This window comes from Zasmidium cellare (genome assembly GCF_010093935.1).
Source record: "Zasmidium cellare ATCC 36951 unplaced genomic scaffold M409scaffold_8, whole genome shotgun sequence".
Taxonomy (NCBI): domain Eukaryota; kingdom Fungi; phylum Ascomycota; class Dothideomycetes; order Mycosphaerellales; family Mycosphaerellaceae; genus Zasmidium; species Zasmidium cellare.
This window is the reverse complement of record NW_022986952.1, coordinates 210,420-237,070: the sequence shown is the minus strand read 5'-3', so window position 1 is coordinate 237,070 and position 26,651 is coordinate 210,420. Positions and strand designations below refer to the sequence as shown.

The 26,651-nt window shown below is 53.8% G+C and overlaps 12 protein-coding genes across 12 annotated transcripts; 4 read left to right on the top strand and 8 right to left on the bottom strand.

Annotated features, from left to right (window-relative positions):
• Positions 1-1,051: 1,051 nt before the first annotated feature.
• Positions 1,052-1,732, top strand: M409DRAFT_19630 (uncharacterized protein; the record flags this gene model as incomplete). Its single annotated transcript, XM_033805026.1, has 1 exon — positions 1,052-1,732. One exon carries the CDS (start codon positions 1,052-1,054, stop codon positions 1,730-1,732), a length of 681 nt encoding a protein of 226 aa, XP_033670906.1.
• A 370-nt stretch (positions 1,733-2,102) lies between these two features.
• Positions 2,103-3,388, bottom strand: M409DRAFT_64399 (uncharacterized protein; the record flags this gene model as incomplete). Its single annotated transcript, XM_033816059.1, has 2 exons — positions 2,103-2,977; positions 3,052-3,388. The coding sequence occupies 2 exons, from the start codon at positions 3,386-3,388 to the stop codon at positions 2,103-2,105; spliced, it is 1,212 nt and encodes a 403-aa protein (XP_033670905.1).
• A 469-nt stretch (positions 3,389-3,857) lies between these two features.
• Positions 3,858-4,292, bottom strand: M409DRAFT_19628 (uncharacterized protein; the record flags this gene model as incomplete). Its single annotated transcript, XM_033805025.1, has 1 exon — positions 3,858-4,292. One exon carries the CDS (start codon positions 4,290-4,292, stop codon positions 3,858-3,860), a length of 435 nt encoding a protein of 144 aa, XP_033670904.1.
• A 1,211-nt stretch (positions 4,293-5,503) lies between these two features.
• Positions 5,504-8,359, bottom strand: M409DRAFT_51789 (uncharacterized protein; the record flags this gene model as incomplete). Its single annotated transcript, XM_033811906.1, has 1 exon — positions 5,504-8,359. The coding sequence occupies one exon, from the start codon at positions 8,357-8,359 to the stop codon at positions 5,504-5,506; it is 2,856 nt and encodes a 951-aa protein (XP_033670903.1).
• Positions 8,360-8,750: 391 nt separating this feature from the next.
• Positions 8,751-12,647, top strand: M409DRAFT_51788 (uncharacterized protein; the record flags this gene model as incomplete). Its single annotated transcript, XM_033811905.1, has 1 exon — positions 8,751-12,647. The coding sequence occupies one exon, from the start codon at positions 8,751-8,753 to the stop codon at positions 12,645-12,647; it is 3,897 nt and encodes a 1,298-aa protein (XP_033670902.1).
• Positions 12,648-13,423: 776 nt separating this feature from the next.
• On the top strand, positions 13,424-15,103 carry M409DRAFT_64397 (uncharacterized protein; the record flags this gene model as incomplete). The annotated part of the gene is made up of 3 exons (XM_033816058.1): positions 13,424-13,550; positions 13,587-14,241; positions 14,293-15,103. 3 exons carry the CDS (start codon positions 13,424-13,426, stop codon positions 15,101-15,103), a joined length of 1,593 nt encoding a protein of 530 aa, XP_033670901.1.
• A 110-nt stretch (positions 15,104-15,213) lies between these two features.
• M409DRAFT_19624 (uncharacterized protein) lies at positions 15,214-15,942 on the bottom strand (the record flags this gene model as incomplete). The annotated part of the gene is made up of 3 exons (XM_033805024.1): positions 15,214-15,558; positions 15,613-15,747; positions 15,802-15,942. 3 exons carry the CDS (start codon positions 15,940-15,942, stop codon positions 15,214-15,216), a joined length of 621 nt encoding a protein of 206 aa, XP_033670900.1.
• Positions 15,943-16,139: 197 nt separating this feature from the next.
• Positions 16,140-17,719, bottom strand: M409DRAFT_19623 (uncharacterized protein; the record flags this gene model as incomplete). The annotated part of the gene is made up of 6 exons (XM_033805023.1): positions 16,140-16,231; positions 16,287-16,512; positions 16,560-16,896; positions 16,946-17,014; positions 17,071-17,486; positions 17,546-17,719. 6 exons carry the CDS (start codon positions 17,717-17,719, stop codon positions 16,140-16,142), a joined length of 1,314 nt encoding a protein of 437 aa, XP_033670899.1.
• A 380-nt stretch (positions 17,720-18,099) lies between these two features.
• On the bottom strand, positions 18,100-19,903 carry M409DRAFT_64396 (uncharacterized protein; the record flags this gene model as incomplete). Its single annotated transcript, XM_033816057.1, has 4 exons — positions 18,100-18,296; positions 18,355-18,991; positions 19,049-19,774; positions 19,877-19,903. The coding sequence occupies 4 exons, from the start codon at positions 19,901-19,903 to the stop codon at positions 18,100-18,102; spliced, it is 1,587 nt and encodes a 528-aa protein (XP_033670898.1).
• Positions 19,904-20,742: 839 nt separating this feature from the next.
• M409DRAFT_64395 (glycoside hydrolase family 42 protein) lies at positions 20,743-22,947 on the bottom strand (the record flags this gene model as incomplete). The annotated part of the gene is made up of 2 exons (XM_033816056.1): positions 20,743-22,887; positions 22,933-22,947. The coding sequence occupies 2 exons, from the start codon at positions 22,945-22,947 to the stop codon at positions 20,743-20,745; spliced, it is 2,160 nt and encodes a 719-aa protein (XP_033670897.1).
• Positions 22,948-23,950: 1,003 nt separating this feature from the next.
• M409DRAFT_64394 (uncharacterized protein) lies at positions 23,951-24,757 on the top strand (the record flags this gene model as incomplete). Its single annotated transcript, XM_033816055.1, has 2 exons — positions 23,951-24,265; positions 24,332-24,757. The coding sequence occupies 2 exons, from the start codon at positions 23,951-23,953 to the stop codon at positions 24,755-24,757; spliced, it is 741 nt and encodes a 246-aa protein (XP_033670896.1).
• Positions 24,758-24,802: 45 nt separating this feature from the next.
• M409DRAFT_64393 (uncharacterized protein) lies at positions 24,803-26,614 on the bottom strand (the record flags this gene model as incomplete). The annotated part of the gene is made up of 1 exon (XM_033816054.1): positions 24,803-26,614. The coding sequence occupies one exon, from the start codon at positions 26,612-26,614 to the stop codon at positions 24,803-24,805; it is 1,812 nt and encodes a 603-aa protein (XP_033670895.1).
• Positions 26,615-26,651: the final 37 nt, after the last annotated feature.

Sequence of the window (26,651 nt, the reverse complement as noted above, 5' to 3'; positions counted from 1 at the left end):
ACACACACATAGCGACGTCCTCGAACATGAAAATCAGCAACTCCAAAAACAAAAGCCATGATCCTACCGACCAGAAACATGCAGTCTGTTCAATCACAGACTCCATGATCGAGTAAAATACTGACTCGTATAAACAGGCTGATGACCAACAAACATGCTACTTCTTCAAGCTGCCGCTAGAACTCCGCGAGGATATCTACAAGCTGAGTTTGGACACATGCAGCGCAGTGGGCGACCTTGTCAATATTGGCCGTGGCGAGTGCAACCAGCAAGTCTCTTTCACGGGGGTTGTGATCAATAAGCCACCTCATGACAGACACGTACTGCCACCACTATTACACACCTGCCGCCTGGTACGATCAGAGGCTGCTCGGGTGTGGTTCAACCGCAACCGTTTCTTCATCTTCGTCCACAGCCTGGATGCCCGACTTCTGTACCAATGGACGAAGTTCAGTCGGGCACTTGTGCCTCCACCAGCCAAACCCGCTCACGGATCCGCTCATAATCCAAGATTGGAGGTCTACAGTGCTTTTGGCGCATACAACTGGGCGAACGTGCTGCAGTGGTGCAGATGGGTCCATCAAGGCAAGCTGGAGGTTCCACAGGAGCGTCCATACTACCAAGGCCAGCATCTGGCGACTGGAGCACTTCAGATCGCACACAGCCATCGAGGGAGAAGCTGGGAAGAGTGTGAGAAGAGTCTGGCGGGTTTGCGGATGGCTCTTGAAGGCTGCTTCGAGAAGGTCACGATTCGTTGAAAGCGGATTGAACTGAGCTGTGTGCGCAGGTCATCCTCAAAGGCTATGGCATCATCGAGAGATTGATTAAGCAAGCAAGTCAATTGGGGCTTTGGTCAGAGTTGGAGCGTGATTCGAGGTGTGAACAAGTGCAGTAGCAATACAGAACGTCGTCTACATGTCTACTCACACTCTCATATGCTAAAGTCGTGACTTGATACAACGACTTCAGACCAAACCCAATCTCGAATTTCAAGCTCCATCTCCATCTCCTTTCAATGCACGCAGCATCAACCATCCACGCGACCACCCCAATGGCGACCACCCCAATGGCGACCACTTTCCTTCCACAGCGGCTAAGACCCTCTCTCTTTTCATCATCAGACGCAGCGTCATTCGTATGTCGAACATGCCGCCGCAACGCCGCAACCTCAAGACGGACGCGAAAATCACTCCGAGTGAAAAGCGACCCATCCTTCGCACCATCACAAACCGAAGCACAAGACCACATCATCTTTAATCCTCCATCGAGCGCGCCGAACGTGTACCACACCCCGGCGAAGTTCCTGCCCAAATCAGACCCCCGAAGAGCGCTATATACCGCCGCCGCCGCAGCAACAACACCAGCCGCGGAACCCTCCAAACCACAAGGCATCCTCGCCTCGATAGCGCAAGAACGCGCAGCGAGCACACCGCCCGCCTCCCAACTCAAACCCGTCCGACCGATCTACGAGAAGAAATACCATCTCTCGCAACAAGATATCGATGAGATCCGGCGGTTACGAAAGGACGATCCGCGGACGTGGACGCGCGTGAGGTTGGCGGAGAAGTTTGATTGTTCGCAGTTCTTTGTCAGTTTGTGTTGCTCGGCGCCGGAGGTTGCGGATGAGAGGGAGAGGGAGTTGGAGAGGATTAAGAGTAAGTGGGGGCGGAAGAAGAGGGAGGCGAGGGATTTGAGGCAGGAGAGGAAGAAGCTTTGGGGGAGGGATGTGTGAGGGTGAGACTACACTTGATAGTTTGTACCCTTCAAGAGCTTGGGTGAGCTGGGATGGGCATGCCAGGATGAGTTTGTAGTCACGAGCTGCTCTACAATGGGAATGTCGACCGCCGAGAATCGGTGCTGGACAGGAATTCGAACGAGGAGCCCAGCAGCCGTCTACGATCGACGTAAGATGCATAAAGATGAATCCTGGCGTGGCAGCGAGGCACGTGTGGCGTGTATAGAGAGAAGACCACATACCTCGCCATCCCACCATCCCCCTGTGCTATACGAGAGACTGAGTCTGTAAGCTAAAGACATGTATCTCATACGATGATTGCTCACGGGGTCATCTATATCTACCATATTCAGAGTCCATCTTCCATCTACCCTGCCACGTTCTCAGCAGTCCTCTCCCCATTAATCCCCACCTTCCCTTCCGCCCTCTCCTCAACCTTCGCCGGCGCAGCAAACAACTTCGCAATAGCCTCCATAGTCGTATTCCCACCACTAAACACAACCCCCAAATTCCACCCTTCCTCCCCTCCCTCCCTCTCCAACATCCCCCTAAACTCCTCATTATACAACACAACCGCCAACGGCACCGCAGCACTAGGCTCAATAAACACCTTCGCCCTCTCCATCGCCAGCCTCAGCGCCGCCTTGATCTGCTCCTCACTGACACTATAGATCCCCTCCAATTTCTCCTTGTCGGTGATGATCGACCAGGGGATATGGCCCACGGGCGTTCTGAGTCCATCTGCTATTGTTAATGTCTTGACTTTCTCGACTCGTTTCCCGGTCTTGAGGCCTATCTCGGCGTCATTCGCGCCTTCGAAATTGGGCTCTGCACCGAAGACTTTTATGCCTGTGCCGTGCATTGCGGTGCAGATGCCGCTGAGCATGCCGCCGCCGCCGATGGGGGCGATTATCCCATCCAGTCGTTTCTTGCCCTGGATACCCAGTGATGGATCTTGGGCGATTAAAGCTTCAGCTTGAGCCTCCAGCTCCAACGCCTGCGTTCCCTGCCCAAGCATGATATCCGGATGATCGTACGGCGGCACGAGAGTCGCTCCCGTCTTCTGAATCACTTCCGCCACAACCGCCTCCCGCTCATCGCTGGTCGAGCCCGAAAAGATAATCTCCGGGCCATGACTCCTCGTCCCGGCGATTTTGGAGGGCGTGGAGATGGAGGGCATCACGATATACGCGGGCACGCCGTGGGTTTTGGCCGCGAAGGCGAGGGCTTGCGCGTGGTTGCCTACCTTGTGGTATCAGAACCTCACAAGAAAAGGAGACAGGCGATGGAGGCTGTATGTATGACTTCTTTCTTACCACTACTATGCGTCACAACCCCCTCCCTCCTCACACTCTCCAACCCCTCCTCTTCAATCAACCTTCCCAACGCATGGAACGCCCCTCTTGCTTTAAAGGCCCCGATCTTCTGCTCGTTCTCGCATTTGAAGAATAGCCGCACTTTCGGCTTCGCGGTGCCCTTGGAGGGGATTGTGTCGGGCTGGCCGTCTGGTCTTTCACACTGCGCGGTGGAGGCGATGCTGTTGAGGGTTTCGCAGGTTCTCACGGGTGTGCGGTGGATGTACGGTTCGATGCGCTTGTGGGCGGTTTGTACGGATTGGCGGGTTAGTGGGGGGCAGGTTGAGGGGTTCGCCATGATTGTTCTTTTGCACGTATTATTGGGTTATGAAGAGGAGGGAAGGAGTCATGCGACGTTTGAAATATTAATGTAGACTGCGAATGGTGACATTGGTGTTCGGCCCGGTCGATAGGGCGTCGCGACATTGCAACTTTTGTTCTAGGAGGATTCTGGCTAATCTTTCTCCCGGGCTTTCACATGCTATTGTAAGCGTTGCCGTTTTCTCGGCGCTTGCAGGTTGAGTGAATGATTCAGAAAGTTCTAGCGACGACTAGCATAGGTCTCGACGCTCTTGAGTCTCTGGAGATCTTTGCCGGTCCTCGAATTTCCAAGTCGCCCCTATCTCTGTCGAGTCGATGGCAGAGATGATAATGCAGTCCAGCGATCGGCAGAGAGACATTCCAACATCCTCGCACCATCCCTGCAATACCATCCACTCCCTCCGAAAGCCACTCCCCTACATCATCCAAACCCTGCCCCCAAACCCCTAAACACACCCCCTCAAACACCCATGATCCCACGCAATCCCCCCAAAGAAAACCCAAGCCACAGCAACAACCAGCACCGGCCTCAACGCAACACAGAACTGCTTCGTCCGGAACGAACTCGTCTCAGCATCGACGATACCATGCTGAATAACGAAATTCACAAGCCCGCCCATACTCGTCGCCACCAAGAAAATCACAAACCACGTCCACGCCTTGCAGGTGTAGCGCGTGGGCGAGTGGCCTTCGATGATGGTGGGGCAGTCGTAGGTCTTGGTGGGGTTGAGACTGGGGGTGTCGAGGAGGATGATGGTGATGAAGAGGAGGAGGATCCAGATGGCGAGGGCGATGAAGGAGCCTGGGTGCTGGGCGAGGAGGGTGCGGAGGTGCCGGCGTTGTGGTCGTTGGCGGGCGGGGAGGGGTGTTCTGATAGTCATGTGGGGGTGAGGCTGTGCGAGACGCTGGGTGGGTTTCGACGTTTGAGATCAGTTGGCTGGTGGGCATTGCTGGATTTCGCGCTGCGGCGATGGTTGCTGGCGGGGCGATGGGGCGGTTTTGTGTCTCTGGGACTGGCTCTGCTGGCGTCTGTATGGCAGCGCTGTAGGGGGGCAGAGAAGTCTGCGAGGTGTTGTTTCCCCAGTTGGACGGCATCATGACTATCTTGATGTAGTCGAGCGATGGTGACAGTAGACGGCTAGGAAGAGTGTCTGCAGGGCGGTAAGCAGTATGTATTCTTCGAAGTTTTCAACAATTTGCAGCACTTTCTTTCGAGAGTGGATCGGTAGGACGCGTGATCAGGAGGAAGGTTGTGGTAATTCTTATTTCGATTCGCTGATATGGGCAAATGTGGTTGAATGACTTACTAAATTCGCGGTATTGGTCGAATTCTTCAAGCCGCACCAGGCTCTCGGTGCTAGTATGTTGGCAAACCAGGAGGGCACTTGAGAGTATCGGTGAAAGCAATAAGTCCCAACTGTGCTGACCTGATGGTTCACATAGCACTGCTTCATGATAGAGACTGCTCTCGACCATGATGCCGGGGTGGTGTTCGGATGAGTTCGTACGTCTGGGGCATAGAGGAAGGCGTGCGCATTTTTGACTTTGGGAGGAGCTGATATTTTTGTACAGGTATTTATGATACATGCTGCCGCGATCGCCAGAGAGAATACGTGCCTGATCAACTCGATGATGCGGGCCTCTTCAAGATCCAGAGCGTGCAGAGCGAAGTCTTGTCCCCTCGCCGCCAGCTATCGCATTCATGAGAGGTTTGTCGTTTGGTGGCCGATGCCATCGTCCGTAGAGCTTGGTGAAGTTGGCTGGTCCAGAAGTGGGAAAGACGCTGTTATAAATCGGGTTGCTGGCGTTGTCGGAGACGAAGTGCACAGTCTCGTAAGAGTTGGTCCATCGCGAGTGGCGTTAACCCCTATTTATCTTGCGCAGTAGGAGAGTCTGTTGACTTTCCACACCTGATGACAAGCAACCAAAGCACTGGATCTGAACTGTCGCCAAGAAAGCCTTTGCAAATCTTGAACTGCCTAAGCGTCACGAGGCGGATTATATGTGAATCTCTACCGAAGTCTCGATGATCCCGTGATCCATGTTCAGAGGGGCGTCGAATGGAGTTGAGAAGACTCTTGATATGGTCGTGCTACGCTCGGTCGTTCACCCTCCTATCGTTCAAAATGTACGGTAGCTCCCACGGCCTTGCATCCTTGGTGTAATCGCCATCCATGATTGGAATTTGAACGCCTTTCTGCACCATCTCTGTGAACATCTCTCGTATTCCACCTGCTGCGAGCACGCCTCGTGGGCCTCCGATGCCTTTCTCCCACCACTCTACATCTTTCCTCAATGCTTCTGCCAGAACATCTGCAAACGGGAGGACAGGTGCCACCTTTTGCACCTGGGAGAGGTCGCTTCGGAGTACGCCATCGGCCTCTTTCTGATACTCGTGATATTCCGATGAGTCTAGTGCCATATACGTTTGCGAGGCGAGGCGCACAAGGGTCGAGTCCACGTCCGAAAAGTTTGGACTTGCAGCTGTTCTATCTTCAGAATCGGCCAGGCCTTTGCTTTGCAGGCATTGCTGACCGTTCAAACCGGCTGCGAACTTGGCCGCGAACGTCATCCACAATTGTTTCATGGCGCCAGTCTCCTCCAGTGGAAGATCTTTCGGTGGCTGCCAGAGCATGCTGGATTGTATCCTGGTTTGCATCGAATAGCCAACGTGACCCGCTGCGCAAGCGTATCGCCAAACGACCCTAAGCATGTTGTAGTGCTTCTGTCGCCAAGCAATTATGAAAAGAATCGAGTATGTGATGTGGTCGGGAGCGATGGCTCCAGGCTGCGATACTCGAAATCGTTGCAGTATCGCAATTGCCGTGGCGGGGTTTCGAGCGCGGAGAGCGGATGTCAGGAAAATGTTCAAAGTCGATGTTTCCGGCGCAGCCATCTGATTCTTTGCACGACTTCTCTTCTGATATTCTTGAAGCATAGTGAATGCGTCGTGGACTTTTCCAGCAGCAAGTAGGACGCCAGACATGCGGTTGACGACGTTAATGCTGAGCCATTCGAAACCGGATTGCCCATATGATAGGCCAAATCTGTTATCGTAGAGCCTATAGAACGAGTCAAGGTCGCCTTTCATTGCCAGGTGTGCAGTCAGATCATTGGTTGCCGAGTTCGCCGCGATCAACGACGCAGCCTTGTTGTGATTTAGAAGACCTTTCCTCCTCATTATCTCCACAACAGTCCCGGCCTCGAGAGGAAAGCGGCGAGACATGAGATCGTGAAACAATGCCCAGGTCACGGGCGTTGGTGGGACTTTGCGATCGATCATGAGTTTGAGGATGTAGCTGAAGTTGGACACATCACCTGCTCTAGCCGCGGCGGCCAACAAGACATTCCAGTTTGACACGACAAATTCGTAGCCGTTGTGTTCCAGGAAATTGAAGATCTTCCGGAAAACATGGTACTTGCTATGCTTTGTCAGATACTGGAGCGCTCGGTCCAGTGTTGAGGCGGCTAGATGTTTGATGGCTGCTTCGTCGGTGAGCAGAGTTTTGAGCTCTTCAGTGACGATGTTAATGTGACCCACGTGAGAACTTGCGGTTTTTTTGTGGTGTGACAAGCGCTGCATCACTAATCTCGGCCGCTTCTCTGTGAGACGTTCAATGTAAAGGGTCAACTTGGCAGTCGTCCAGGACGCCGGGCGCTGAAGAAGTCGTTCAGGGGAAATCGAGGAGTCCCTTTTAAGGCGATCTACCACCCAGATAGCACGGACAGGCATTGCAGGTTTTGTCAGCCGATCTGTTGAGTCTGTGACCTGGTCCAGCGCGTTCTCAAGTCGCTCAATTTCGGCTTCGGAGAGAGTGTCTTGTTCGTCCCAATAGCTCTTGTCTGGCGAGCGTAGAGAAAGATCACCAAGGTTCCGGGTTCGCCCATCTCCTTTTGGGTCAACGACCTCGACGTACCGCGGAAGAATTCTCAGTGCAGCAGCGTTTTCTTGTGCTGTGCCTAGAAGACTTATTGAGGAAAGAAAGTCCTTATTGCGACGGGATGCATTGCCATGCAAGGCACCTGTGCCGATTTGCATATGACTTCCTGTTCGCTGCATGATGTCCAATATTGCGGCGCCCACATTGCCCTTGACTCTGACAGATGCATTCAGTGGCAGATCGACCGCCTCCAGTGTTTTCTTGAAGTGCTCTTCGCCACTGGGAGTAGCATCTTCAAGCAGGTACAGAACCTTGCGCCAGTCGTCCGAGCTGGGATGCAAGTGTCGCTCTTTTTGTATTTGCCATCGATGAAAGCTCTTCCGTAGGCGATCTTGCTGGCCGGAACGATATGCGTCAAAGTAGCGTACCTTGAGCTCGTCACCACTTTTGACACGGTATGTTCCATCGATTGGCCTCTTCTCTGCCGCACGAACAACATCCTCAAAGGGCGTAGATGCTTTCCCATTGGAGTATACGGGGCGATGTAGCGGGGCTACAGGTCCTTCCACACGGCGCACTGTCATCGCTTCGCTGCCATCGCGGTCATGCTCGATATGAGCAAGTCCTTGGTCTTGGGCATCCGTCGGTGTTTCTCGCGCTTTGTCGCCCTCTCCGCTCTCCCCTCTTTTCGTCCCTGCGCCCGACGTTTCATCTCGTCCATGCCCCAAATCAGTGTGAAAATGACGAGGCGATCGAATAGGTCGTCGGCGCTGCGATGGAGTTTTGCTAGTGTGGAGAGCTCGTCGACCCAGCCCATGATTTCCTTGGCCAGGGAACCAGCCTGGCTCGAAGTGCGGTAGGCGCCATTGTTCATCAGGTTGCCGCGACTGATGGCCATCTCGCGGATCTCCTCTATGCGTGCTTTGGCTGCTGTGAGTTCCGCGGGAGTGGTCGCGTGCGAGGTCGGGGGAGAGGCCATGTCTGGGAGAGGGGGGTGGATTGCTGTTGACGCCGATGGACTTGATGATGGATCGGAGAGGCCTCTTCAGGGCACCATGGCATTGCATCGACTGGCGTTCATCATATGCAGATAGGGAGGGCCGTGGTGGTGGTTGATGGACTGGTGAGGTGAATAAATTTGGCCCGCAGCTCTCCCGAGTGATCGGATCGGCGGTGGTTTTGACGTGGAGTCACTTGCGGGCCACCCAACGCACGTCCCGACGCGTCCTCAGCGCGTCTTCCCCGTCACCTCAATCCTCTCACCTCTCCCGCCAGCAACACTCGACTCCGCCTCTGCCATTGCCACTGCCAACATCCTTCTATTGCATTGCAGTCTTTTCACGAACATGCCAGGACGCACTATACGCTATTAAATCGATTGCGACGACACTGAACGACGAAACCCAAGAGAAAGAGCGCATCCGCGGACATCACGTCTCCACCAAGGCGAGTCCTACAATGGCTTCCAATATGGCCTCGTCGCGGATGCCATTCGAGGAGGACGACTCGCCAACTCCATCTCCAGTAAAGCGACAAGTCACAGAAGTACCATCGAAGATTCTTGGATCTTTAGCTGGCACCGCCGCCGATGATGAGCCATCAAGTTCACAGCCGGACCCCAACGAAGACCCAGATGAAGCTTCCGATCTGGACATACGGCGGCCACTGGGGAGAGCTGCCAGACGCATGCTAGGCGGAGATGAAACCTCTAGTCCCCGTCGAGACGTTCGTGTTCAATCAGCAAGCGCGAAAGGTCAGCAGAGCGATGAGGAGGACCTTTACTCTGCTACTCCTCGAAAGGAGAGAGAGTTCAACCCGCCTTCAGTTCCTGCCAGTGAGGCTCGCTCTGCGCTTTTTGTGAGCCCAGCACGTTCGGCACAGGACGAGAGCGACGAAGACCTACCTCGCAATCCTCTGGCTAACTCCAAACTCGTGGCTCTTGTAGCCGAGAAACGCAAAGCACGTATTGCCAGAGAGGCGGAAGAGGAACAACAACGACGCTTTGATAATCGCAACACCTCTGACCTTCCTGACGAGTTGCTGGGCGGCTCCCAGGAGGAAGATGTCAACCCTGATATTGAACGTATCATGTCCGATGCCGCTCCTCCCACTCGAAAGGCCAGCAAGAAGGCATTACTTGAAATGGAGCGAGAGACCCAGCGGATGTCCAGACAGCAAGCACTCGCACATCAGATGAAAGTCAAAAGAAAGTTCACGACCTCGGACTTGTTCGCTCGACTCAATTATCATCCCGATGGAGAGCAAAGCGGTCCAACGGTCCGAGATGGAGACATTTCCGCGTCATCAGTTCCTAACAGCGACTCTGCAGAGAGCGTGCTTAGAGAACCTCCCAGCACACCTCCGTCGAGCCCGCCAACTCCTTTGGATCGGGTCCGAGCACAGGTAGATCAAGGTGCTTTGAGCAAACAAGTGCCGGTACGAGAAGACAGTCTGACCAGCCTCACGGATGTGGACGACGAGGAGCTGCCGGACATGGCCCAGATTCTCAGTTCCTCTCGCGCCGCACCGACGAAAGACGGCCAACGTGCCTCGGAGCCAGTCCCAAAGAAAGGCCTTAAGCTGGCGAGATTGGGCAAGAAAGCAATGGGTGTGCACAATGATGAGAGCGACGACGATCTGGAGATTATCAATGACTTACCTGCCCATTTGAGGGTCTTCGATAAAGTCAAGGCCGTTTCAAACCAAAAGCACCATTCTACGGCCATCCACACACTTAAGCACCTTGCGCATATCGGAGCAGATGCAGCACCATCACGACGGAAGAAAGGCCCTTCTCGGATCTCAGTCAACCCGCAAGTGCTCGAAGCCCAGCTTCGAATGCGTGCGAAGGAGCAAGCGCGCGCTCAGCAACTGGAACGTATCGCAGAGCTGAAGGCAAAGGGTATTGAAATCCAGACAACAGAGGAGCGCGAGCGAGAGCAAGAACAGTATGAAAACTTGCTGGAAAAGGCAAGGCAGGAGGCTGTTGATCTTCGTAAAGCCGAGAAGGCGGCTGCCAAAGGGCTGGGCACAGAGGAAGCGAGAGTGCTTGCCAGTGATGATGAAAGCGAGGATGGTGATTACACTGACGCCTCCGAGGATGAAGATGAGCAGCTCGGAGATGCACACGACAGCAATGACCTTGTCGATGATGTTGCTGACGAGAGCGAGGACGACGAGGGAGAAGGCGAGGATGAAGTTGAGGAGGAGGATGAGTTGGCCCAAGAAGAAGAGCAAGCGGATGAGCATGAATCCGCCCAGCCCACGACTCAACAGAAGGATGAGGTCTCACCTTTCCCTTTGACAACTCCTCAGGCCAGCCGAAAGCCTCGAAAATCACACATCATCATGGACGACGAGGATGAGAGCGACGCAGAGGTCTTGCAGGCCCTACCTGCGCTGGATGCCACTGAGGACGACGATCCTTTTGCGGCATTTGGATTTGGCGCTGCGAAACCTGCAAGCTCCCTGATGAGTCCGACACAGGCATTCAACGCTACCATGCAAACCCCAACACAACTGACGCAGCAAGATTCTATGGACGTACTGAACTACCTTGCACCGCCGACCTCGTCATCGCTGCCATCATTCGGAATGCACATGGATTCTCAGACCCAAGACGAGAGCCAAGGTGGTGTTGTACCTGGTAGCCAAGTTCCAGAGAGCCAGCAAGTCAACCTTCTCTGGGAGACTCAAGCACCCGAAACACCTGTGCCGGGCTTGCATCGAGAGGGATCAAACACTACTCTGGAGACACCAGGTTGGCAGCCAACGCAAGACGCAGGCCTGCCTTCGCCGTGGCAAACGATGCCTGGCTTGAGGCGCGAGAACACCATGGAATCCATCCCCGAGCACGACACCCAATCGACTGTTCGTGTTCGTATCAGTGAATCACCAGCACCGCAACCTGCCCGTAAACGCCTCATTCGTGGCCAGAGAGCTGTGGTTGACTCGAGCGATGATGAGGAAGAGCCAAAGTCCACAGTTGTCAGCAGCAAACCAGCAAAGAAAGACGCCTTTCGGGAGATGGCTAGGAAACGCAAAGAAGCCATGACTGCAGCCGAGCGCGAAGAAGTGGAGCGCGAGATGAAGCAGATGATGGAAGAGCAAGCCGAGGAATCCGAGGATGAATATGCAGGCTTGGGAGGCGACGACTTCGTAGCACCAGAGACCGAACAGGACCGCGAAATCATTGACAGCAGTCATGTCGATGTCGACGAGCGGCAACTGGCCGCATTGTTTGCGGAGCGTCAACGAGTGGCCGACGAAGCTGAAGCTCAGAAACTGTACAAAGACATTACCACCGGCGGTCTGAGGAGGAAGCAGGCGAACATGTTCGATCTTGACGAAGACGAAGACGATCTTGCTGTTCGCCGACGACAAATGAGGCAGCGTGAAGAGGCCCGAAAGCGAAAGCTGCTGTTGCAAGATGACAATATTGCTGGACTGGCGGAAGGAAAACACAGCAAGGGGAAAGATGCCTTCCTCAAAGCCATTGCGGATGACGATGAGCGAGACGACGATATCCTGGAGCTATCTAACGAGGACGACAATGATGCATCGGCGACACAAAGTGACAGCCAGCCATCGCAACAGGCCGATGATCCCATCGGCCCACTTCGTCAACTCAGTGGTAACAAGCGGCGTCTCGAAGAGGCTCCAGAAGAGCGTCGTCTAGCCAAAGAGCGTCGTACACAGGCATCCGCTTTCAGAGCCCCGGCCTCTCTAGCAGAAGTTCGTGAATCTGTCAGCTTCCTACTGGACGAGCCACATGCACCGACTGTTGGGCCTACGGTGCTTCAGTCAGACTCAGAATCTGACAAAGAAGATGCGCCAACTGAAGAGCAGCAGTCAGTAGACGATGAAGACGAAGTTGAAGAAGAGAACAATCGCCAGAACGACGGTGGCTTCGCATCCGACAGGATAGCAATGCCGCCTCCACGACTGCCTGCTTCCCAGCGACGCACTGCTGCTAAGCCATCCGTCGTTGATCGGCTGTCGTTGAAACGAGGCTCTAGTGCCTCTGATAGTGCACATGCGAGAACAGCATGGGCGGCGCCAGCGAATGGTGGATTCAAGGTGCCATCGCTGCTCCGAAGGGCCACCACCAACACTGCGCTCAATGCAAACGAACGTGGTGTGTCTACTTCGAACGGGATTTCGAAGGACAATTCCAGCGTCAAGATGGGAGGCACGAAGAAATCGTCACTTGCATATCAAGCACTCGCAGAAGAGCGAAACAAGATCGTGGAAGCGTCCACGAAGAAGCGGGACGAGAACCGAGTACGCATCGCGAAGTTGAGACGTGCTGCTAGCAGTGGCTTTGGAAAGGACATGGGCGGTCGTTTTGAGTAGGAGAGTAGATTGATGAAGCAGCAAAGATTCGCACCAAATGACGAGACTGTATCAACACCGTATCAGAAAGAGGTCTGCGTCCCACCTCGTCTCGTACAACCTATCTCTGACCCGCAGTCGTCTGCAGTGATGCGCCTTGGCAATTGATATCGAAACTGTTGTTGAAACGGGAAGGATGCTGTGTGCGATGCACTCACTGGTCACACGACAGCTGATCGAATCGGCCTTGCATGACTATCTCAGACCCGACACTATGCGATCGTCTGTATTGCCTTGTTATACAATCTCGTCGGCCTCACAATCCACAGCATTGAAGTCCTCCAAGCCTCCCAATCCCTCTGGCGAACTCCGAGGTCCCCACCCTCCAGCTTCCATCCGCACTTGGCTTTTCTTGTCTCTTGCCTCTTTACGCCTTGCCTCCGCAAATACCAAGATCCAGGACCGCTGCTATCACTTGGCACGTGTAACGTCACCTTCCCTCGTTGACTCCAGTGCCATGTCGTGACAGCCCCTTCCAACCAACCATGTCGTTTCGTCGCCTTGACAATGGGAGGGAAGATCGTCTATCCTGCAGCGGACATGCAGGTACCACCAAGGAATTTTGCGTGTGTGGCGAGGAGGGTTCTTGTTTGCGGCGATGGTTCGATGGGGAAGGTGGGAGTGTGAGGGAGGAGGGAAGGGTGAGTGTTTTATAAAAGGGACAGCCTTCCACCTTGATGGTGCGTTTGAGTAGCCAGCCTTGAGAAATTCTTATTTGCCATCTCTTCGCGGACAGAATGGTTCGTTCTGCTTATCTCTTCTCCGTGGCGGCTGTTGCGGCGGCTATCAGTGCTACCGATGGTTTAACCTCTCGTGCTCTCACGGAGAGACAGGACGTGAGTGCTGCTGGCAATCCAGGATGGGGTGGGGGCGGATGGGGTGGAGGTGGATGGGGACCAGGCCACGGATCCAAGAAGCCAAAGGTCAACTCAAAGAAACTGCAGCAATCGATTCGCGAGAGTGCGCTGTCGAAGAAGGCTAAAGAGCTGGAGGAGGCGGCCTACAGTACAAGTCAGCGCAACCGTGTGTTCAGCTCAGAGGGCCATTTGAATACTCTCGATTTAATTGAGGGATACCTCGACACCGTCAGCGACTACTACACCTACCGCCGACAACCGTTCGAGGCACTATACTCCCAAGCAAGCGGCAACTTCTCGGCCGCCGAGACAACCTACACGCCCATCATCTTCCAGTACTCGCCCTCCGGCACCGCCACCGCCCCCTTAGTCGCCGTTGCAAACGAAGGATGCGCAGCAGAAGACTATCCAGCCGAAGTGGCGAACAACATCGCTTTGATCGTTAGAGGTACCTGCGATTTTGGTCTCAAGTCTTCACTGGCCGGTGCTGCGGGTGCTGTTGGAGCTGTTATCTACAACAACGCCCCTGGCTATATCTCAGGTGGCACGCTGGGTCCTCCTCCTCGACCGGAGGGGGAGTATATCCCTACTGCTGGGATCTCGCAGGAGAATGCTACGGTGTTGTTGGAGGCTTTGAGCAATGGGGAGGAGGTTCAGGGTGTGTTGGAGGTGGAGAGTATTATTGAAAATAGGACGACGTGAGTCGAAACGTTTCAAGCTATACGTATTGCCTTACTGACAAGACGTAGATACAACATCATCGCCGACACCAAAGGCGGCGACAAAGAAAACATCCTCGTCCTAGGAGGCCACTCTGACTCCGTCTACGCCGGCCCAGGCATCAACGACGACGGCTCCGGCATCATCGGCATCCTCGAAACCGCCCTCCAACTCGCCAAATACTCCACCAAGAACGCCATCCGCTTCGCCTTCTGGAGTGCCGAAGAATTCGGCCTGCTCGGAAGTGAATACTACGTCGCCAACCTCAGCCCAGAAGAACTCCAAAAGATCCGTCTGTACCTTAACTTCGACATGATCGCATCCCCGAACTTCATCTACGGCTTGTACGACGGCGACGGCAGCGCTTTTAACATCAGCGGTCCCCCAGGTTCTGCTGAGGCAGAAGCCTTCTTCGCGAAATGGTTCAAGGACCAAGGCCTCGCCACCACCGAAACCGACTTCGACGGCCGCTCAGACTACGGCCCCTTCCTCGACGCTGGCGTACCCGCCGGAGGCATCTTCACCGGCGCCGAAGAGCTCAAGACAGAAGAAGAGGCTGCACTGTTTGGAGGCGAAGTGGGCGTGGCGTACGATGTCAATTATCACCAAGCCGGAGACAATTATACAAACCTGAACTTCGAGGCTTTCGTGACGAATACCAAGGCTATCGCAGCAGCGGTGGCAGAGTACGGCAGTTCTTTTGACAGTTTGTCGCCGAGGAATGCTACGGCCACGGTCAAGGCTAGGGGTGTACATGCGCATCCGCATGAGAGGAGGCAGAAGGCTAAGCATGTACATCATACGCATGACTGTGGGAAGGCGCCGAAGGTGTTTATTTAGAAGTGAGGTGGGTAGGGAAGAGAGGGCGCTGTTGGTAGAGTCTGATGAATCCTGATGAATTCAATTCGTGGTGCTATCTCAAGCGGATCAATTCGTGTTCGTGCGTCATTCTAGTCCTCGTGTGCCTTGACGAGCTCGCACATCTTGAGAGCCTCGCGCCTAACGTTGCCAGTCATCTTGTCGACCTCCGCAGACCTCATCTGGCGGACCCGATTGATCTGCTGAGAGACTTCCTCCAGTTTGGCCTTGATGGTCTCCTTCTGAACCAGCAGCTTTATCTCCTGTTGCACGAGAGACTGGACCTTGGTGAGATCTCCTGGCGGCACGGTAGGGCGTGGGATTGCGGGAGAAGACATGGTATTGACGGCCGGGGAGGAGACCTTGCGGCGAGGGCGAGCCTTTCTAGCCGCGCTTGACTTCGCCTTCGTCATGGTATCGGCTGTGGCACGCGCATCCTGTTCGATAGGTTAGTAACGTTGTATGCAACGGAGATAGATAGTGGTTCTTACAGAGGTGAGGCCGGGACGATAGAGCAGGGGAAGGCCCTCCTCGTTGAAGGCCGGGGAGGGGACGCCAGCAAAGCCAGACCACTTCTTTGCGCTTGCCATCTCCTTCTCGGCATCCCCGGCTATGGCATGAGTCTCCTATTCGATCAGTCAGTAGCTGTATGTGCAACGGGGATAGATGTCGGTTCTTACAGAGGTGAGGTCGGGATGACCGAGCAAGGAGAGGCCCTCCTCCTTGGGGGCTGGCGGAGGCGCTGGGAGGGCGGCGGGGGCGACAGGTGAGGGCTGCTTGGGCGCTGGGACTGCCCAGATTGAAGCGCTGAGTCCGACCATTGTGTGTGAGGTGATGTAGTAGTTTTGAAAGCGCGAAGAGTGAGGTTGGGTTGCAGCGTGAGGTGGAAGAAGTGTCCAAATTCCAAACACAAAGGCGGTGCGCGTCTTTAGCGCGGCAGCTTGGCCGAAGATGTTCCTTTTAGGAAGGCACGCGTGAGTGAAAGTAGCTTTCAAGTGCTTGGACAAGGCTTACCACTTCAACTTGTCCCCCTGAGAACCGTTTCCACGACGGTTGGAACGTCGTAATGGTTGAGTTTCTTCTGGTACGCCTCATTGAGACTCAACCTGGCTACTTACAGTCAGTTCAAATCACTCAATCTTCGCTACAAAGAGCCAACACTCACCGAACAACCAGATGAAGAAGTACATCACCATCTCTTCCAGCAACGACATATCCTGCTTCATACCAGCAAGCTCCTGTGCCTTCTTGTGCACCATCGCCAGTCGTGGTCTGCGAATGTCCGAGTACTGCTCCAACGCTCTCTGGATGCTCTTCGATGACCTGACGGTCAGATAATGGTGCAACAGCAGAGCCAGCGTCTCGCAGTCCTCAAGCGCCATACTCGCTCCCTAAAGAACATTAGCTCGACAACACGAACCCCTGCACGACAACCCACCTGCCCCGAAGATGGCTGCAAAGCGTGAGCAGCATCGCCGACTAGTACACAACAGCCTTTCTGCCATGTCGGCAGCAATGGCGTAGTAAAAGTCGGATACAAAGAATCGACGCGGACATCGCGTACGATGCTCTGGACGACCGGGTCTTTCCACTCAGAATGCCGCCTCTGAAGCTCGCTCTTTACGCTCTCCAGATCGATATGGCGCCAATCGTCTGGACAATCCCTCAAACTGTGAGTAGACCACCAAGTCGCGGTATCGCCATGCTTGCGCGGGCCCACGTCTGAGCTGGAGCAATAGCCATAGCCGAAGAAGCCATTGCCACCATTTACGACACTTATATAGGCGTCAGGAAGGGCAAAAATATGTGATAGGAGACACTCACTTCATTTGACCGTCAGGAACATTCTGGAGCAACGAGCTTGTGACGAAGCCTCCGGTTCCGATGAGGCCTCTGATGATCCATCAGTTGTCGCGTCGCTCAGACATGACATGTGCATTGCAACGTACTCATAATGAGGCGAGTACTCATATCTCTGCTTCCCCTGACCGCCAAAAAATGCTCTACGTCCGATTGACCAGATCCCATCCGCAGAAACAACCAAATCAAACCGCTCCGTTGATCCTTCCTCAAAAACCAACCTCGAACCAGACGCGTCGTGCGCGAGCTCGACATCGACAACCTTCCGTCGCTGAATGGCCTCATCCGGCACCCGCTTCCTCAAGATCTTCCAAAACGCGTCCCTCCCGATCATCACGGTCATTTCGTCCTCGCCGCCAGCAGGGATCTCAGCTAAGGTCCAACCGCGGGAGGAAGAGAGTTTCCAAGAGGTGATAACATGTCCAGATTGCAGGACTTCATCGTAAAGATCAGGATCAAGACGTTTGAGGACTTTTAGACCGGTGGAGCTGAGGCCGATGCTTGCCTGCAAAAGGGGGATTCAGCAAACATAATCAAAGGGAGACGCCTGCTATACGGACTCACGCCTATAACAGACGCGTTGTACGTCTCAGCATTTTGCTCGCCAGTGGAAGATCCTGGCTTGATCTGGCGTGCTTCAAAGATGACGATGGAGTGAATGTCGGTGAGGCCGAGTTTGCGGAAGAAGAGGTATTGAGAGAGACCGGAGATTCCAGCTCCAACGATTGCGATTTCCATATTGCTGAATCAGTTGGAGTCTAGAAGAGCCATTTTCTTGGTATCAAATGCCATCGACACGGCTGGCACTATATGCCTCCGGAGGGAAGAGAAGCAAAGAGCTAAACGAGCGGATTCGCATTCGCGATCTCCATGCCTTTGCGGGCGGCCTCATGAGGACATCAAGTTTTGCAACAGGAAGAGGTAGCCTACGAATGACCACTGATTGCATGAAGATTGCAGCAATAGGTACAGCGGTATTACAAGATATTTTCCTCAGTGAAACAGAGTGAAGGAGCTCAAGATGAAGGAAGCTGAAGCGCCACTTCCACCCGAAGTCCAAAACAGTAAGGACCCGAAAAGCTCAAATGTACAATATACATCAACGAAAAATCGTTCATTCATCTTCTGGCTCCCATCGTCGCATCGCTTGAGTTAGGCGTTGCCCTCCTGAGCCTGACCTTGACACCATTCTTCGGAGCGACAACGACTCGATACCCCTTCGTCAGATTGTCTTGTCCTTCAGGAGATTTCATTTCGGAGAAGTGTTGCATCATCCGAGCGATGAGGAAGGATATCTCCGTCATCGAGAGATGTTCTAGAAATTCCCATATCAGCAATCGAAAAAATCAATGAGGTGTGAAAGTGAGACTCACGACCAACACAAACCCTCGGCCCCATGCCGAAAGGCGCATACTCCGGCCCAAACTTCCTCCCGATCCACCTCTCAGGCTTGAAGTCCCATGCGTCCTCTCCCCATTCCTCTTCCCTTCGATGAACGAGATAGATGTTACAAGTCACCGCTGCACCCTTCGGCACCGCAATCGGGCGTGATCCATCGTCTCCACCACCTCGCGGCAGAACGGTATCGCACTTGGCATTCCGTCCGATGTTGGCGAGTAAGGGGTACATCCTCAACGTCTCCAGAATCACATTCTGCATCATATTGCAGGATTTCAGATTATCCCAGGTCAAATCCGCACGAGGGTTCTCCTCCGTGCCGAATTTCTCTACGACTTCGGAGCGGACTTGCTGGAGGATGTCTTGGTGGGCTTCGAGTTGCGCGAAGACCCAGGCGGCCATGGTTCCCGTCATGTTCTGGCCGGCGATGAAGAGGTCCATGATTAGGTTGCGGATGTGGATGGGATCGCCGATTTCGATGACAAGGCTGTCGATGAGGCCGTATTTGCTGTCGGGGGAGTTGAGGGAGTCTTGGATGGATGGGGAGCGTTGCATAGCCCGTTTTATGAGGTCGTCGGCGAAGTCGTTGAGGGTGTTGCATGCTTTACGGTACTGCAGGCAATGTTAGTGATCTTACTTCTTCAAGGCTGTAGAAGGATCGATGTATACCTTCAGTCCATCCGCGATCCAGTACTTCGAACCAAGCTTAGACCGCCACGAAAAGTAATTCCGCACGACTTCATATGCCTCTCCATACGTGTACTTCGAAGACCGCTTCCCAGGCACAAGCCCAAACTCCATCATAGCAGCCTTCATCCTCGCATCTCTCATCCCAGAAAGCTGAGACTCCGCACTAGTCCCCAGCAAGAACGTCGTCGACATGTCCAACGACAAGCGATGGAACAGATCCAACAAATCAACTTCTTGCGTCCAGCCATCATCATCGACAGGCCCGATAGCATCGAAGAGCAGTTGAATGTCTGTTTCGGAGTTGCGGACGTCTTTAGCTCGCTTCGTGAAGATGTGTCGAAGGATCATCTTGCGGTTCTTGTGCCAAGACGCTCCTTCCGAATTGAGTAAGCCCTCCTGAGCTAAGGGGTACATGGTCCGAGCACGGGCTTTTGAAGGTCCCCAGTGGCTGGCGGACTTGTTCAGGATGGCGTTGATGTTGACAGGGTCGATTGTGTGGATGACGAGTGGAACTCCGTTGCGGTTGTGGAGAGCGTGGGTAGGGCCATATTTGCGGAATTTGTTGGCGAAGACATTATCGAGGAGATCACCGCCAGGGTATAGCAGAAGCCCGAGCTTGTGTCTGAGGGTTCCAAGGAATGGTTTTGGTAAGGCTGTAGCGGGCGCACAGTGTTGGCTTTCAGCGAAGCGTCGGAACTCTTTGCTCTGGGCTGCTGAACGTCTCAATCGCAACGCCGAGCTTATGATCCATGTGACGAAGACCGTGAGGCCAATGTTCCAAATGGTCACGATGGCGTGCTAAGAGACCTTGTCTGCAATTGCGTTGACAAACATTGGCACAGTGAGTGAGCAATCGATGGTCAGTGACGTGGGTGGATGGGTTTGGTGAAAACGAGCCTTGTGAGAATGACTGCCACTGACTTGAGTGGCGCTTGCTGGCCACCGTCCCCTGCTATTTGAAGTCTTCACAAGCTTTCACATTCGTATGTTTTGCTATTGCCTCTTTGAGACGTGAGCAGGCTGCTCTTTGTTACCCATACCGAGGCCTACCACTTTTGTCAGCAGCCCTGTCTTTCTTCGTGAATTTGAAATAGAACGATTGCCATTTCCGACCGTATGGAACCAACAATGACGCAGTTCTATACAGATCTGACCCACATGACTGACGATGAAGGTCAATTGTACAAAGCCATGTCGTGAGCTCGTGTGAGTGCCGCGGGATGCGTGAATTGGAATTGCCATCTGACTTGACATATAAGTGATCATGTCAACCCGCCCATGCCATTTGCATCGATTTTGTGATCTTGCTTGGACGCATAGAGAACTTGACTGCGCTTCGCTTAGCCACGATCAAAGCCAGCTCACGGAACGCTGGTTTTCCGGACGGAGCTCCTTCCAGATGCATGCTCTAGAGATGCTTCACTTCTTGATACCAGGTCTCCCGTGTCGCGTGGCCATGGACGAAAGTCCAAATGCGATACAAAATTGCAAGGCTGTGTGGGCGGAAAGACAAGCTGCCGAACAGGATTGCAAAAGTGTTCACAAGATCGGCCACGCCATTCCGACCAACAAGGCTGAGACCAGGTGTCGTCAGAGCTGCGAGGAAACATGGCGAAGACTTAAGGGAAGGTGAAAGGAGTGAGGTCGGAAGAGCAGGTGACGTCGAGATGTGCCTAATTCAGCTTCCAAACCAGGACACCAGCCGATGGGACATCGCCCTCTTGGCCAACGAGCAGATCAGCGTCCACATCCGGCGGAGTCTGAGGCTCCAACCCATAATTGATGGCCCACAGCAGATCTCCTCTTCTTGCTAGCCGTAATGTCGCACCAAGGTCATTTTCCTTTCCAGCAAGTCGTCCAGTGAGATCTCTAATACCAGCATCGACAGCTACATCGCCGAGATAAGAGACGAGCAAGTCGACAGGTGGATTGAAGGCCAGGTAGTGCAGACCATCATTTGAACATGCAGCGGGCTGGCCAGAGCGGTGTCGGGAGGTTGAGGTTATGGTCACATTGCTAGTGGCGTTGCCTCGAGTGCACACAACTGTTTCTTCCCAAGCTGAGATATTGTAGTTGGAGCCCTTGTACGACACTCCGCTGTTGGCGTACGAAGGTGGAGTCTCCACACGTGTCACACGCAAAGGAAGGCGAGAACGGATTGGACCAGCTGATGGGGTGAGGCCAGGCGTGTATGCAAAGTTTGGCGTCCTGTCGGCTGTGTGTGGCCCAAAGACAACGGGGCCGGAGAAATTAGCAAGCGCAGCATTGAAAGCGTCCGGTATGATTGGCAGGGACGGCACGACAACCATCTTGTAACCTGCAAGACTTTGCTCGGCCGATACCACGTCAATGCTGAGGCCCAGGCGGCGGAGAGCGCTGTAGAAGCTATGCACCACCGTGGTGTATGCAAGAGCGGTGTCTGTATATGTTGCATCTTTGACAGACCAAACGCCGCTGTACGGCTCGATAGTCCAGACCCATTGAGAGGTGTAGTCGAATACAAGCGCCACGTCGGCCTGCTGTTCAGTCGTTGCGGCATTCTCAGTGCGGAGGAAAGAGAGGTCCTCCTCAACTGCTTGTAGCTCAAGAAAGCCTGCGTCTTCGCTGTCGTCTGACACATGCAACCCAGAAAGTGTTTGCTCCTGTGCATATGGAACTTGTCGCCAGCGGAAGTAGTTGACCATGTCCCCAGAAGCTGCGAACGTCTCATGCGTCCACAAGCGGACCATGCCATCGGCGGGTGAAACGCGGTATTGGTTCCAATTCAAGACACCGGGCTCCATTTCCATCACGCCGAAAGGACCTTGACTCTGCCCGTAAGCGGCTCCAGACACGCCACGATAGATACCGTGATTCAAAGCCTGCAGGTCAGGCACGCCAGTACGTAGATAGTCGGCCAACTCGTCATCAGACAATGGTACAGAAGAGGTACCAGCAAGGGCGTACGAGTCGAAGGTCGAGAAGTCGAGCCCTACTCTACGGTTAAAATCATAATGGTCGAAGTCAGTGAAGAGGACCATGAAGTTTGTAGTGATGGCGTGGGTTGGTGCAAGCTCCCTCAGGATATCGACCTGTTCCTTGGCAAAGTCGACGACCATATCGGAGCTGAACTTGTACCAGTCAAGCGTGTGGGCTTCGTTCGTGGTGTAGACCTCCAAAAAGGGAGGTTGAACGGTGTCGAAAGACTCATACTGTGATGACCAGAAGACTCGTCCTTGAGCGTCGTTCATATTCTCGATAGTTGTGTACTTGTTCTGCAGCCAGGACCTGAATCTTATGATGGCGTTGTGATCATAGCTGCGGACAGTACCGTGACATCCGAACTCATTGTCTAGCTGCCAAGCGACGATATCAGAGCTGTTCCCGTAACGCTGTGCAAGCTTTCGAGTAATCTTCTGGCTTTGCTCCCGGTAATCGAATGACGAGAAGCTGTAATGCCGCCGAGAGCCAAACTGCAGGGTGGCATTGGTCACGTCCACGAAATTGACATCGTACTTCTCCGTGAGCCAGTTCGGTGGAGCAGCTGTTGGTGTGCCAACGATGGCTTTGAGCCCGTACTTGTGGAAAAGATCAAGCGTCTTGTCTAGGAGAGTGAAGTTGTATTCGCCTTCCCTGGGTTCTAGAATAGACCAGTCGAAGTCATTCACACGAACGAAGGATATGTTGTTGTCTCGCATGCGGGCGACGTCGGATTCCCACATCCACTCCGGCCATTGAGACGGATAGTAATCGACTGCGAGATTCATGCCGCCAGGCCAGCGGTTCGCATCAGGACCCGAGGACCCATTGCCAGTCGCTCGTGAGAAGATGGCTTCACGCTGCGTTGCTGTGGACAGGACTGTTGACAAGAGAAACGATAGGACCAGCGGAGCACGCATCGTGAAGTTGCCAAACGAATTTCCTTGCTTGCACGCTTCTTCTGTGCTTAAGTAGTCGATACATAGATCCCCTGGAGCAGTAGTAGTGCATTCATGCGGGCAAGCAGTTGGAGAAACTCCACCGCCTCCGCATTGCCTCAATTTAGCCGGTCTGTTCCTTCCTGGGGGTGGTCACGGGTGTCGAGTCCGGCATCCATGGCTTCGCTCCACAATGACACAAGTCTAGTAGACCGGAGAACCGCCTTCGCATCTTGTTTACAGCAGGTATTGCGGCGTTGCTCGCTTCGGCGGAACTGGTACCGACGAGATCGTCCTGCCACGACTGCACGACTGGGGCGAATCGCCGGACGGGGAAGGACGAGCGCTGACGACTTGTTGCTGCTGGAGTATAATGATGGAACTGTTTGGGGCTTCTTGAGCACGATGTATATATATGTCGGTGTTGTGAAGTTGGAAGTCTTGACGCGTGCCGGAGTCAAACGTTTGCCCAATGTTTTGTCCATCGTGGATCTGACCAATGAGGTGGATTTGAGCGTGATATCCGCGCGAGCACAAGGTATAAGCCACAGAGCCACAACCATCGAGTCAACTCACTCTTCGTGGGCGTTGAGCTCTCACTCCCCCTTCTCGACTTCACAACAAACTCCTAGACAACATTGTCAAGAACCGTCAAGACCACGCCGTATGCATTCTCGACACCGAACGCTCCACTTTGTTTTTTGACTTAGATAATAGACTCATTGGAGTATTCATGGGCGGAAAACCTGTCATGGCAATTCATCAACAGCAGCACAGTACAACACCTGTCTACGAATTGACTTCGTCGAGCTTCATCTACCCGTCAAGCTCTTCGCAATCCCCCGCGCCAACAAGCCAGTGCTAGGTGAGCCATGATGCCACGCAGCTGAGGTATGGTGCCATGGACGGCAGCAACTATAGATACCGAGCAGAGCCGCCATGAAGTTCATTCAAGACCGTAACTGCTCCAATCCCCTCCACCACAATGTCCGCAGGCACCCTCTACACCTTCGTAGGCTCCGGCAACAGCTACAAAGTCCGGCTGCTGGAGAAGCTTCTCGGCATCGAGCTCAAGCACGAAGAACTCGATTTTCTCGCCGACGAGCAACATCAAGAAAAGTTCCTCAAGATCAATCCTCGCGGGGAAGTGCCATGTCTTGTAGACGGCGACAAGACATTCCACGACTCCAGCTCTATCTTAACGTGGTTGGCGGGAAAATGGGGCGATGGAGGGAAAGCTCAAGGTCCGTCTTCGTATTGGTCAAGTGATCTTTATGAGCAGGCGCAGATTATCAATTGGGTATGATTCGATACAGTATCCACGCAATTCTCCATCTCTTCCTGTCCTGATCTCTACTGTTTGCAGCTCTCCTTCGCCAACAGCTGGGTCCAGTATGGCGTCTTCACGAACCGGGCCATCCTCTCCTACAATGGGCCCTACAACGGCCTCGGCAACAATCAACAATGGCCACAATCCAAACTTGACGTCTTCCTCGAAGAGGGCGAAATCCGCGGAAACTACTCCCTCAAAGTCCTCAACAGCCACCTGACCGATAACGACTGGCTCGCCGTAGGGCGCCCGACGATCGCGGACATCAGTGTCTTCGTGTATGTGGCGTTGGCACCGATGGGGGATATCAGCCTGGAGCCGTATCCGAAGGTGTTGGCGTGGATCGAGAGGATTAAGAAATTGCCCGGGTTCTTTGCGATTGAGGGGTTGGATCAGCCGTTACTGCATGTGCAGAGGTGGAAGAGTGCTGGGAGGACGGAGCCGAAGAACGTGAAAAAATAGGAAATGTTTTGGGCTGAGATTTCTATGCGATATGTGAGCTACCATCTACATTTTCGCCTTGTTCAAGCTCAGAAGCACCTCCTGTGCACCCCTTTCGCCAGATCTCACAGCACCTTCCATATATCCCTTCCACTCATACGCGGTCTCCGTCCCAACAAAGTGTATGCGGCCAGCAGGCGCCCTCAGAACATGCTGGAACTTGGTAAAATCACCAGGTCCCATGACGGGGCATGGACATCCTTGGCTCCACTGCTCATTCCGCCAAATCTGCTCTTCAACATGAATAGGCTCCTCAACACCCGCGAAGCTTCCGAAGAGCTGCTGGATCTTGTGCGTAACAGCATTTTTGCGCTTTTCAGGGTAAAGGGATGCCCAATCTCTAGCTGGACCTCCGACCATGAAGCAGGTTAGGCTATAGTGGCCGTCATCGTGAACGCTGGTATCTCTGGTGACGCCGAAGGGCCCTTGCGATGACTGAGACATGCCAGTCAGACCGTGTTTACGCCACCATGGTGTTCGGTAGAAGACGATCATCTTGCCGTAATCTCCGAGCTTGGTGGCTTTGGAAAGCGCATCTTTCTCTGGTAGTGGAGGGTCGAAGACGATTTCTTGGTACAAAGGCGTTGGAACGGATACGATGACTCGTGAGGCTTCGAAGACGCCTCTGGCGGAGACGACTTTGGCACCGCCGGGGATTTGTTCGATCTTCCGGACGGGAGACATGAGGACAAGAGACCCTGGACTCAGCTCCTCTGCCAGACCGTTGCTGAAAGATTGGGTGCCTTGCTTGATGCGAAGATACTGTCCACCATCTTTGCTGTCTGACCGCATCTGCATGTAGCCACCTCCTGATTTGCAATAATCGAGGAAATACAGCGCACTCAGCTCAGAAGGCTCGACGCCTAGCATCGCTCTGGTTCCGACGCTCAGAGCATTCAAAGCTCCTCGTCCAGCTCCGAGTGATTTGAGCCATTGCTCGAAAGTGATGCTATCAAGCTTTGTACGCAGTTTCTGGTCCTGTGCAACCGGGTCGGAGATGTCGATTTTTTGACAGGTCTGTTCAAAGATATCTCGAATTCGAAGGATATCGTCAATCTCAGCCTGGTCTGTAGTGTCGGCATTCAGCTGTCCGTAAGGATGGGTCTTGTGTGAGCCGATACCTTCGTCACAGACGATACTGCCGCTGGTGTTCTGCATAATCAAATCAAGTCCGAAACGCTTGGCCAAGGTGTACATTTTGGATTGATTGGTGTCGTTGATCCATGCTGCCCCGACATCGCAAACGCTGCTTTGCACTGATCTTGACCATGTCTTGCCGCCGACTCGGTCTCTCGCTTCCAGCACTTTGACTGACAGACCAGCTTTTTGCAGTTCAACAGCTGCCGTCAATCCACTCAACCCAGCTCCGACAACCACCACATCGACTCGCTCTGTGGGATACTGTGGAATCGCCGCCGTGGCCTCAATCTCGAAAAGAAACTCAGGCGCCGCCAGCTTCTCCACAGGAACAAGCGTAGACCCAGGTCGATGATCACCCAAGAACTTCATCAAGATCGGACGATGTCGTGGGTTCTTCGAGTCGTAGTTCACGATATAGTACGTCAGCTTCATGATATCTTGCACACCAGCTCCAGCCGCCTCCAAGCATTTTCGGAGATTCTCGAGAGCTTGCTCGATTTGCTCGACAGGGTCTGCGGGGACACTGCCATCTGCTCTCGCTCCGATCTGGCCTGCTGTCGTGACGATGGTACACGGTCCATTAGTATGAGCGACGTGGGAGTAGAATGGCGAGGTTCGGATGTTAAATGGATTGAACTTGACAGCACCGCTGCTGGGCTTGGGTGGTGGTTGGACCATGTTGACGGGGGCGATGACTGGGTTGGTATTCACCGAT